Genomic DNA, 12952 nt, shown 5'->3' with positions numbered 1-12952 from the left:
GTTACATTTTGAGGCAAAATGGCGTGGAAAGACGAAAGAGTAAACATCAAAGCAAACCCGTATATATGTATAATAGGATCCCGACCGATTTTAGCTATGATGCGTCGATTTTTTGCTTCTCGAAAGGAGTCATTAATAATATCACGATAGCCTCTAAATAATAAAAATGTACAAGCACTGGGCGATGAATTCTAAACTGCCGAGATAAATTGATTGTTATTTTTGCAATTTTATTGCAGAACCTCAACGTCCACAGACCATTACGACCATTTTTATATCACTTATATTTAGCTCGAACAGCGTCGTTTCGCAAGACGCGAATCGACTATACATCCACCTCAGCAGCTTTAATCGATATACCTGTACCGATACAGTATACGGGTTATATAATTGTTTTCAATATATCTGCGCAACGATCTTTGCTCGTAGCTGATCCGTTATTAAAAAACAATTAATTCAACTACTGGTTAAAAAAAATAAAAAATAAAAAAAATGAAGGTATAAAGTTAGGATTATGGCAAACGTAAATCGCCCTCTATCAATTCATCTATAAATTGCACCTTTCTATTACTTCACTTCGACAACATACAATTATAAGCTGGGTAGCCATATGATACAATTAATATAACGAGGGTAATGAAATCCAATCATTGCTATAACAAGTAGGATCACGATTACAACAATAATGATAATAATATTTTTCCACAGAATAACAATATGGGTATATTTAGGTATAATAATAATAACATCAACAATAACACGATTTATTTAGAAAGCGATCAAGGTTCGCCATGAAGTTAGGAACAGGATGAAGGAGGAATTATTGAGTCGCGCGTCGTTCTGGAGATAAACCACAAGGGTACAATCGTTTTTTCGAGTGAAACGTTCCTGCTGTAGGCAAGCAGTTGGCGGAAGAATATCGAATTAGCGGTAGACGACTTACAGAGATGAGTTTTCTTCATCTTCCTAAGGATGTTTTCGAATTCAAATTACACCGGGATGAAAAACTGCAGGATTGGTAATGGAAGCGGAGTGTATTGACCCCAATCGTCATCTGGTGAGCAATTCCGATTTAATTTTAAACGGATGCTGCCCGGGGGGGGGGGGGGGGTCTTTGTCGAGTAACCGCCTCAACACTTGTCAAATGTCTCTCGGCTATGCCGTGCCTATAACTGTGCAGTAGGTCGGACGGGGCGAAACGATGGGGAAACGACGGGAAGGGTTCGTTCTCCTCGAGGATAAAAAATGCCCGAATTTTGTAGAATTTAAAACGTGGCCGGATGACAAACGAGTCAAGAATGCCACTCGCGACACGAGGGACGGAGAAGGCCGCCGCCGCTCTTATCCCTGTGCCAAATCCGTGTCTAACAGAATACGCGTATACGGATACATTTGAATATACGTGTACGTGGGTGAGCACACGGGGTTGGCCAAAGATTGAATGTACGTTTGTTCAGGAAAAATTAATTTACAACCGGCCGTCCGAGAAATTTACGACCTCTGTAAACGGGGGAAAAAAATCACGACGAAGTGGGGGAACGACGTGACATGTCATACAGCATATTTACGTTAAAAGTACCGCGTTACAGAAATGAAGATCGATGAAACTGAGAGGAAATAATATATTCTTTCTCAAACGATAGATCAAATATCGTTAAATTAACTTACGCCAGCTAATGCGTAGTAAAGATTTTTCGAAAAATTGAAACTCCCCGAACTCAACCTCAACCGAACTCACACACACAAACACACATATAATATAATAAACATATAATATACGTGTAACGTTTTCTTCGATTTACGGTCATCAGAAAACTGAAATTTAAATATATTCATGCATAGGGTAACATCGCTCTGTATAATCTAATCGTAAGCGGGGATGACGGATTCATGCACAGGTAAGTGTAGACTATACCGAGATATATTGCACACGAGGAGATGTAGCTACATCCGCGCTTAAGTAGGATCCAAAGCACTCGAGTTAAGTCGCAACCTTGAGATCTCCAGAACAAAGCGTCGTTGAACGGCGCATCGGTGGAGGATGAAGAAACCGGATGGGGAGAACGGGAACGGGAACGGGAACGAGAAATGGATTGGGGAGACTCTCCAAACGGGGCCCTTCGACAACGGCAAGCATCTTCAACCGAGAAGCGAAAATTCCGCGAATTATATTTCACTCTAGTCTCGATGCGCAAAACCTGTTATTAACGTTTTTACGAATGTTTAACCCCATTTATTGATTCTGTCCGATTGACGTCTGATGGAAGAAGAAAAAAAAAATAGAAAGAAAGAGAAATTTTTTTTTACAACCGATGACTCAAGTACGCACAAACTGATAACAATCAAACGAATATAACATTGAAGCTGCGCTCAAGTATCAATGCATCATCCGATAGCGATCGCAATGAAATAAAGGATTACTTGCAGACTTTTCGTATTATTCTTCGCTAGTCGCGTATTATATGATTTCGTGAATTATGTCAACGGCAAGTTTTTTTTTTTTTTTTTTTTTTGTTATTCATTATATATATTTGTCGACATCGTGGGTTTTATTGTTTCGGGATATGATAACATGCTTTTATCACCGTCCGAGCTTTGCATAGTTTTGCCAAAGTATAATGCGTTTCTCAGAATCAAATCATAAAGAAAAGAAATACACGAAAAGACATAACAAAATGACGATAAAAAAATAAAAAATAAGATAAAATATCTCTTTCGTAATACCGTTGACTCGGTATGCACGATTTAAGATATGAAAAAGAGGCTTATTTTATCATCTTTTTAATATACTCCGGGACGGTGGTGTTTTCGAAAGAAAAGGCCGCTTTTAATTGTCTGCAGTGAATCAAGAGAGAGAAAAAAAAATACTACACAAAGAAATTTCCGCAGTTATTTAGGCGTTGAAAAAAAAAAATGGCGATATACTTATAGATGTTACTTTGCGGAGGTGAAACTGTATACATAATAAGAGCGAGCGAAGCGTTTTCTACGTGCCTTTCGAGACTTTGAGACGGGTTGAAAGGCCTCCCGGTGACAGAGAATGGTTTTCGGTTCAGAGACCCGGGTTAAAGGTAGGTTGGTGGGTGAATAGAAAGGAGGAAGCCTCCGCGAGAGCCCCGAGGATGTTTTTCTTTTTTCTTTGATTTTATCAACATTTTTTTCTTCAGTTCAACTTTCGGTTTTTTTTCTCTTATTTTTTAAGCATTGATTTGTTTTTTGGTAAACGGGTATAGGGTATTTATTAGCGAGGCCCAAGCGCGTTCACCGGTGACTATGATAGACACGTATGTACTGCCGCGCAGAGAAATTTATATCCTACACGGTTGAATATAATTTAAATATTTCACCTAACGCATGAAATGATGTACAGGTATAAATGCATACGGGGCATTACTCACTAGCGATTTGTCTTAGAAATAATAGTCTGACAACCAACGTTTAATTATACTAATAATTAAGTTCCGTAGGCACTGAGACACCCTCGCGGGTTGGCACTTAAAGTAGGAGCAAATTTCACCACTAATTAAAACTTACTTACTTACTTACACGGTTATAATTAATTGCACGGTTTCGAAAATTTATTTGATGTATCTTCATTTTTTTTTGCTTTTTCTTTTTTTTTTTTGTCAATTCTCATTTCAACCTCATTCTTGCACATTATTGTACCACGCGATGGGGATCTTAATGTTCTCTGCACGAATTCAGTCTTCTTCTTCTTCTTTATTTTTATCTTTCGTTTTACGTCCTAGACGGTTTAGGTAAATTTCTGCAGAGTTTGTAAGATAAAAGAATTTAATTCAGCGCACTCGCTTACTTTAAATTTACACTAGCATGTTGGCCTGATTTTGCAACGAGGTACACTTATTTGCCAAATCTCAAATATTTTTCATCTGATTCATAATTTTTCTGTCAATCAATTACAGTACACCTCTCGCCCAATTATCCTTTTTACCCCCATCGCGTGAAAATACCTTCGCGGTGGATCATAGTGGATTTTCTCTCTTTTAAATCTCGTTTGTTTTGACATTAAATATTGACTCTTACAGGTTAACTATACACCGTGCTGTTTATTTGGTGATGCAACGAAATTAAACTACTTCGCAATCAGTTCGTCGACCACACGCATTTTATGCGCGTCTGACGATGCGTTGATTAAAATAATGTATCCTGCTTATTCCACGCGTAAATAATTAATTTATTATATACATCGGCGCAATGCGATTCCACGTGCGATGCATGCCTAAATTTAAAGGAAACAATTCTGTCCTTTCAAATCAACTGATATATCGTATTCACTACCTTCGTGTGTTCTCCTTTGCAGGATAACCCCATAATAACACATCGGGGATCTCCGGATGCCCGTTCAAAGATACTCGACGAAACGGCTTCCGTTCTTCCCGATTAGGATGACAATAGCCTTGCCGTCTTGTTAAAAACTACACTAGAATGATAATATACAAATAATGGTTGTCGCAAGATAACCGCTGTGGCGTGCTCCAAAATCGAACTCTGTCCAACAGCTGCTACTTCAACGAATCACTCCGCCTAGACACACAGTACAGACAAACATAGACATTTACACAATGCGGTCGAAGTAGAAACATCGCACAACTATTAAAATCTTCTTAGTGTTCCTTTTTCAAAGTACGTAGGTAGGTGTTGGCGATCAACGGGCTCTGCTTATCGCCCCGACGATTATCACCATCACCATCATCATCATCATCATCAAAAGTCCATTCGATGTCTCAGTGGGTTGATTCTTCTGGACCCAGATCGCCTGGCTCCTCTTGGGGCCGTTGACTATCTCTCCGAGGCGTAGCCGGGTCCGAAGAATCCAAGAGTCTTCAGCGTCCGCGTAACCCTGTCGATAAGCTTGTTCTTATACCTCCATATCGTCGTGTCCATCACGCTGTTCTCTCTGTACTCGACGCACGACTTCTTCAGGGACTTGACGCAGTCAGCGCGATAATGCTGAAGCTGGGCGTCCTCCGTTTCTATTGGGTAGCTGGTGCAGCCAGATCCCAGACAAGCTAGCGGGAAGTGATTGTGAAGGGTTACAACTCGTTCTGGGTTGTGAAAGCACTTCACGTACTGATTCGGCTTTGTAAAGTTTTGCGCCCTGTAGACGTGCTGGAGCATGTGCATGTACCTGCAAACAAAACGCTTCGGTCATCTCAATGTTCTTCAAGGAATTACAGCTGCGCGTTAATTACCATAGCCGAGCCGGCCTGAAGCAGTTTTCATCCATATGACATCAGAATAACTCATTCTTTTGCAAACCTTGGCTCGCTTGGCGCGAATTCGGATTTAAAAAGTATCATCATCTACTTTTTATTTTTTTATTTATTTAGTTTTTTTTTTGTTTAAGCTGGAATCGCAAAGTGGCAATCATAGTTATTTCGACAAATCTGTACCCACAGGATATACGGTAAATAGGGCAGTTTTTTTAAACAAACATTGACGATTTTTCAGGCATGATGAAATGCATCATGAGAGCACGACGTGAGGGATACTTTTTGCAGCCAAATCCGTACCGAGCGACGGAAGATTTACGTAAACAAATTACCCTAGTGCCAGATTGCATGCAGCAATATTGTACGACGAAGAAGAAGATACGCATGAATGATGCGCGAGCGTGATCCGTAAGCGTAGATCTACGTCGGCAAAACCTCGCCATTTAATGCTGACAAACTGCACTTTTTAGTGCCGCACAAAACATTTTCACGGAGTTTAAGATACAAAAATGGCTCGCGAATCATTGCGTATCCTCGTTCGGCTTGGAGAAGGTCATCCGATCGTGTCTTGAATTCCTGATATCCCGGAAATTATAAAGAAGCAGGAAATGCGGATTATTGAAATTGTACGTACCTTGGCACGTCTTTGAACCATCCATGCGAGTGTAGAAGATCGTCGAGGAAGTAGACGTTCCTGACGTTGTAGGAAGCTCTCGATTCGTTCCGGATTTTCAAGGACTTTGGCAATATTCTGTCCATCAACTCCCTCCACGTTGCGTCTTGAACGGGCATGATAACCTCGTCGATGTCCAACAGCGCTATATACTCGTACTCGTACATGTGTTTGTAGAGACAGTCGTTGTACGGTATGAGCTCGTTCTGACGTTTGTGGTTCATCTTTTTAGTGAGGTACATGTGTTGGAATGCGGGAACGTTCGGCTGACCCCCAGGAAGGGTCAAGGGAGTGACGTGTATCTTGCCAAGTTTCTCGTAGTAGTTCAGCACCTTGCTGATATTCGGATGGACCTGAAGTTCGTAGAAGAATATTTTATCGGCACCGAGGAGGGTTATCATTTCGATCCACTCGACCAGTCTGACAGAGAGATCTTCGTGAAGGAAGTCCAGCCCCTTGACGCAAACAGCGAAGTCCTTCTTTTCCGGCGGTTTGTTGTAAATTACCCTCAGATTATTTGTCGCTGTGTCGCATGCCTTCGGCACCAACGACACCGAGGCTGGCACCTGTTTATGGTGACTTTGGGGTACTCTACACGTGATTATGTACGGCTGATATATACCTTGCTTGTAGTTGCCCCACTTCGAGTACCAAACGTATTTGTACTCGAAGGTCTCGACCAGCTGCGGTTCTTTCTCACCCTCGTACCAGATCTGGCAGAAGCTCTTCACAGTCGGTTCGATCCTGTTGATCATGCCGACGATTCTGACGGCCGGCCCAATCTTGGACAGTTCCCTGGTGTCGTAGAAAGCGCCAAAGAGCTGAAAGGAGCCGTTCGAGGTGTGCATGCTCTGCCAGTAGATGTTGTTGAACTCGAGGTCAAATATACTTGGAAATTTGGCGCAACTTTCGTTCTTGTAGTGCATCGCCTTGTTATTTTTATTACGGTTCCAATAGGCGAGAGGTAGACTCGGGAGCCTCGTCTCGATTTCCTCGATCAGCTTGTCCTCGGTCCGTGAAGGGGTCTTGTCGAGGAGCGGCTCCATTTCCAGGGGGCTCTGGGTCACCGGGACAACAGGCTCGCGGGTGTAGCTGGAATCAATCAATTGCTGTAGGAGAAAACGACCGGAGCTTAGGCTGGCTCCGTGGGACGCGGATCCAGCCACATTCTCCTGTACTGTTTCCATGTGACGGAACTGTATAGCGGCGATCATTATCAATCCCCATATGAAGACGAAGAAAAGCGCCTTGCGTACGCAGCGGGCGCTTCCGCTGCACCACGGCTGAAGCATCCTGGCGGTCGTCTCTTTCTCTGGCTCGCGATTCGCCTCCTCCAAGTATCACGGCCCTCCGGAGCAGCGCATGTCTGCAACATTCGGAAAAGAAATATTTTCGTTAGACCAGACCGCGTACGGGGACGGGACTCGATCGATGCGGCTCGGCGGAAACGTGCGGAACCACTGTCGCAAATCAACGCAATTATACATATAATATATATATATATATACATGTATATGTATATATGTGTACGACACGCACTCGCGTGGGTTTCAAAGTTATTGTACGACCGTAGTCTGTGTAATTTTGGGCCTCTGTAACAAACGGTGCAAGGTTTGGCTATAACCTAACCGTCTTCCACTTGGGATTTAGTATATGCTTCGAAAACTTGCCCTCCGTTATAACCCACCAGTATTTCGCTGGGTTTTGGATTGAATCATGTCTTAATTTTGTATAAAAAAAAAAAAATAATAAATAAAAACAGCTTGATTCATTACGTCGACAAGCAAATTTATAGCAGAGTGGAGCGCAAGTTATTATCACTAGCCGGATGATTCGACACGGTGTGTATAACAGGGATGAGTGATACATAATAAAATAATATCGTCAGCGACACTTTGTAGTTCAGGGATGCTCTAAATTTACATTTCGAGTTATGAGCAAATTTCAATCACGTTTCGTGTGGCAGTGTGTCTGCCTAACAGAGCTCATTCCAATTAGGGTTGGGCGACCCGACGCACCAGTTCACTTTGTCGCAATAGCTGAAAACAATGAGCAGGCTGTTGAACCCCGGCGGTATAATCACCGACTGGAATTCGCGCCTCTCTGATTGATTGGAGCGTGGTCGAGTATTGGCTATAATACGATGAAACCAGAAGGGGTGAAATTTTTCGATTGGAAGCACACGGGAATGGCGGGGCTTTATTATACCGCGTGAATGTTCTCGGCAATGAAAACTTCATCATCGAATTTAACGCCGATGGAGTTGACACGCAGTCTCGGTTTTGTTTTAGCCTAACGATTGATTTTCCGTCACTATCAATTTACGGATAGAAATAAAACCACGAGGCGGATATACGGTGCTTTTTTCCTCCGCGCTCTATTTCCTTTCAGGATCTCGGTTTTTCCAGCGTAAGGAGAAAACAAGGGAGAGAGGGTCTGCAGGAGCAAGCTGAATAATTGGGCAATAACTATTCTCGGTCTACCGACTCAGAAGAACTTTATTTCGTTCAGGTGGTTTTGGTAAAGAAGTACTCCGCCGCCGATACAATACCTCGAATATTCTCCAGAGCCGAAGTTCCCCAATGCAAGAAAACAAATTGTCATCGTAGCCGACACGGTCGTGTATAATCCGTATATTGAAGCCGTTTTTGCGGAACTAATTTGTAACTTTTATGCCCAGAAACTAAGTATATATGGTAACGCGGTATCGGTGAGAAATATACCGGAGTATTAGAAATTTGAGTAACTTGTTTCGAAAGTATGGAAATAGCGTATTGAGGTGATTCGTATTGGTTGATTTGGAAAAAGAACGGTTTAAACAAGTTCCAACGCGAGATTCTCTTTTTGGGTTATGGTTACGGTTATGATGGCGGTGCACAACTAATGCCCCATAAATAAGGATAGCTGAAACGAGGACTGTTCCAAGCGGTGTTAGATACGACGTAACGTATATGAAACGTAAATTTGCCGTAGAGTGAAGATTTACGAGTCTTAAAATCAACGGCGGCCTCAACGTATGGTAGCCTGTGCGGTAAAACACGCGTATTATTCGGATAACGGAGACACAAAAAAGGGGATACATAGTATGGAGTTAAAAAAAAAATTGCAAAACAAAAAGAAAAAAGAAATGAAATAAAATAACAAGCATGGCGGCGCAGGAGCGTCCGTTTCAATTAATTGTACCGAGGTGTTTTATTGTACACAGGAAAGTACTCGGGCGATACGCACCGGGCACGGAACAATTGGACGGACCGATATTGTAGCGAAATACTGCCAACGAACCAACCCCGCCAGTTGTTTACACGAGCGTCCTGCGGTTTTCACTTTTAGATTAGTGTACGCCCGCACCGTCTCTTCACATTGCCCCGTTTGTGCTGCAGGGAGAGAAGACCTCGCGGATGGGGCGAGGTTGAAGTTCCGAATTTGAAAAGTTCCGAAAGCGCCTAATTCCGAATTATTTGGTGGCGGAGGTTGAAGTAAGGAAATAAAACTTTTACGAAATAACAAAGTTTCGAATGGCCGGAAAGCCGAAGACTCCAAGTTCCGAAACGAAAGATTCCGAAAATTCAAGTTACGATGGAGTGAAATTCCGAAAGTTAAAATATGCTCACACAGCGTAGTTTACCGATGTAACGAGTGGGTGTCAAAAATCAGAAAAACCAAAAATCAAAATGACCAGGATTACGACCATGAAGACAGCGGAACTCCAATACAAAGAAATATCAAAGTGAAAATATTTTACGAGCATTCGCTCGTGGATTCCGTGTGAAAAATCGTGCAAAACACTCAACATTTTTTACTGTTATTCGCAAATGATACAGACAAAGACCTTCATACTTTAGAAACATCTTAGGAGTACCATTTACCAATTACATAAATAGTTTTTCATTTAGATGCCTGCATTTTTTCTCGGTGAATTTGACGTTAAGCGACATTTCGCCGCATACCCGTCACGTACCGCCATGGCGCCATAAGCACCCGTGTATGAGAAGTACGACATCGACTATTAATGACTCGAAATCTATGTAGACCATTCGTTTCAGGTTTTGGATAGTAACGTAATTAATATCAATCAATATTGTGTAAAAACTTGAGGCACGTGGTTACACTCTGATTTTCCTCACCAATCTCTTTAATATTTCTAAGATTATATTTTCAGTTTCGCGTTTAACTTTATATTTGTGAGAAGCCACGCGTGATGGCAGACGGGTTATTCGTCGGGAATATGCATCAGAATTTAATCCCGTAATATAATGAAACTGTGAATTAAATTTTTGCGAGGCGTTATTCCGAAGTCGGTATGGGGTATTTCATACCACGTGGCCGGATATTGTCGCGCGTCACTCGCAATCAGAATTGAATCGAGCGTTTAGGGGTTTGTCATACACATCCCTTCGAGAGAACGTATACCGATTTTCCGAATTGCCCAAAATTTGGGGGATATATATTGAATTTTTTCGATTTTTTCACAACTATATGAATATGAAAAAGACTGCATTAAAGATTGTGTAAACCGGTATACGTACTCTCGGAGGGATGTATCACAACCCCATAAACGCTCGATACAATTCTGAGTGACGAGTGTCAAGGTCTGGCGATTTGGTACGGAATAACCCGTATAAACGACGAGTAACGGCGGTTGCGGGAGCGAGAATTCGTTATACATGTATTATTTTACAATTCTACATATATCCATACTGAGAATATTCACTGCAGGTGTATAATTTAATACAGAGACATTTTATCTGCAGTTTCCTCGATTTCACGATATATATTTGAATTTTTCTCTCGCTTTTTCCAATACAATTCGCACCGGGAATGCTCGATCAAGTGAATACATATTTCCAACTTGTGAATATTTTCTTGACGATTGCATAGGGTTTTGGATATTCACTAATTAAATTAGCGTTATAATTAACCACGCGCAGAAATATATTTCTGAACTCTCGCAATTCAAGTTTTAATTGCCGTGAAATTTATTTGAGTTTCGCGACTCTGTTGAATGCCACTCGTATACATAGAAAGTCATACCTACCTAACAGCTCTACCTATTTTGCTTAGGAAATGAAATCCTGGGCATACTGCAGTTTCTCGCGGATCAGATGCGAGTACCTTATCGATCTCTCTGTGGCCAAGCTTCTATAGCTACGGACACTCCATATCCTTAATTATTTCAAGACTAGCTGACTAATCCAGAAGAGCAACGAATTTCCCTTACTAGTTAGCCTCGTGTTAACGCCTCAACACCAACGATGTTGTAACTTGTCAGCTACTTTCATTCCTTTTAAACCACAGGTATTTCGAAGCTGGAACCGATACTCGAACGGATCGCTACGATTTAGCCGTCAGTGAGTGGAGCAATCTTGAGTCTTCCCTGCTTCTTTTCCCTCTTTTTTCTTCTTTTGGTGTCGGTAGAAACCCAAATATCATCGCAAGATTGAAAATACTTTTACCGTGGCGTATAAGTTCATAGTCAATTATTTGTAACGATATCCCGAAGAAGAACAAAGGCATGAAATTCATGTCCGCATTACCACAATAATTTGACCTTGTGATTCCAACCAACCGCGAGGGATTCGTTGCAGCGAATACCCTAGGAGTAAATTCACTTTTGATATGTATTTTAAATTCGTGAATCGACGAAAAAAGTGTGGAGTAAATTATGTTCATGGATCATCCTCAATCGGTTCGTTTCAAAAAGATTCATAATTTTGTCTATAGATGGTAACGATTTGGTTATAATTGAATTTCTGCATAATTCAATTCAGATGAAATGCAGATATTGAACATTGAAAGTATGAATGTAACAATACGGGTTTTTAAATCGTTAAAATATCACACTGTGACAATTTTCACTGAATATCTTACTTAAGGAACGATGGTTAATGTAAGACGAGAACAGTAACCATACTAAATTTATTGTGATGAAATTTTCGATGAGAAGGCTGGCACGTCACACTGTATTCCCAAGTATACCTAGAATCTATGGAAGAGTTTGAATGACAGTTTTAGAGAAGAAATGAGCTGTCCGGATGATAATATCGTTATAACCAACTTGGCTTTCAATGATCTGTGGTAAGATCATACATATAATAACTGTGCATCGCATGACGTCGAATTTGAATAAAGTAAAGATAGATGTCAATTAGGTATTCCGTCGGATATACGTGCACTGAATCCATTAATTCTTGTCCATAAAATGAAAATAAATACAAGAAAGAAAGCTGGCTACTTGAGTCAATGGGAGTTTGCTGGTTTCAGAAACGCACCGAGTCCCAGTTTCAGTCGTAAATCTTCCACGAGGCTTTAGTATGTCGTGTCAGAGGGTGAGGGTGAGGGTGAGGCTGAAGGTGAGGGTGAGGGTGAGGGTGAGAGTGAGGTCCATGGAGTTTTATGGTCCGACGAGTAAACGAAAAGTATATAAGCGGAGTAGCTAGGAACAGTACGGGAAGAGTCGAGATAACTTGATCCAGGTTTACGGAACCTTCAGTTGAAACGATCGTCGTGGTGCCGTGATGCCGACAAAGAGGCGCACGGAACACGCGTAGGAACACGTAAAGCGATGTAAAGACGAGATCTTTGCGTGTTCGTCACAATCCGACAGACGAGATGTCTGTTCTTTTTGAACGGGCGAGTTCTTGAAAACCGCGTGAACAAATTTTCCACCAGGAAAACGCGGAGGTTATCGACTTTTCCCGAGATAGAAGGAAAAATTCTGACAAACCTTGAAACTTCGACACTCGACGGCTCCGTTTCTCAGAATTAATCAACTGATTTTACAATTTTCTACCCCAGGCACTCCAAAACTCTACGGTAGTAAACTTAATACATAGTAAAATGTGTATCGTCTTAAGCCTCTATCTTTCTAACTGCCTTCAAGTTCTCACCCCGAATTTGCTTTCCCAGTGTAGGGGGGCTTTCAGAGAATGATTGCCCCATTCTGACTAAGTTTGCCAACTTTGACGTAGCGCAAAAAAGGGATCTTGTTAGGGCTTTTTTCACTTATTACCCCTCCGGATTACAATAATTACTTCCAGCATATAGA

The 12952-nt window shown here is 41.5% G+C and overlaps 1 protein-coding gene across 2 annotated transcripts in view; it reads right to left on the bottom strand.

Moving 5' to 3' along the window:
• Positions 1-3556: 3556 nt before the first annotated feature.
• Positions 3557-12952, bottom strand: part of LOC124213814 (uncharacterized) — an 84724-nt gene continuing 75328 nt past the window's right edge. For both annotated transcript variants that reach the window (XM_046615472.2, XM_046615470.2), the window contains 2 exons: positions 5869-7273; positions 3557-5149 (listed from right to left, as the gene is read on the bottom strand). In XM_046615472.2, coding sequence (XP_046471428.1) covers positions 4801-5149; positions 5869-7199 — 1680 coding nt within the window. In that variant the 5' untranslated portion in view covers positions 7200-7273 and the 3' untranslated portion in view covers positions 3557-4800. The remainder of the gene's footprint in view (positions 5150-5868; positions 7274-12952) is intronic.

This window comes from Neodiprion pinetum, chromosome 3 (assembly GCF_021155775.2).
Source record: "Neodiprion pinetum isolate iyNeoPine1 chromosome 3, iyNeoPine1.2, whole genome shotgun sequence".
In the NCBI taxonomy this organism is placed as follows: Eukaryota; Metazoa; Arthropoda; class Insecta; order Hymenoptera; family Diprionidae; genus Neodiprion; species Neodiprion pinetum.
Note: the sequence above shows the minus strand (reverse complement) of the source record. Positions and strands in the feature narration are given on the sequence as shown.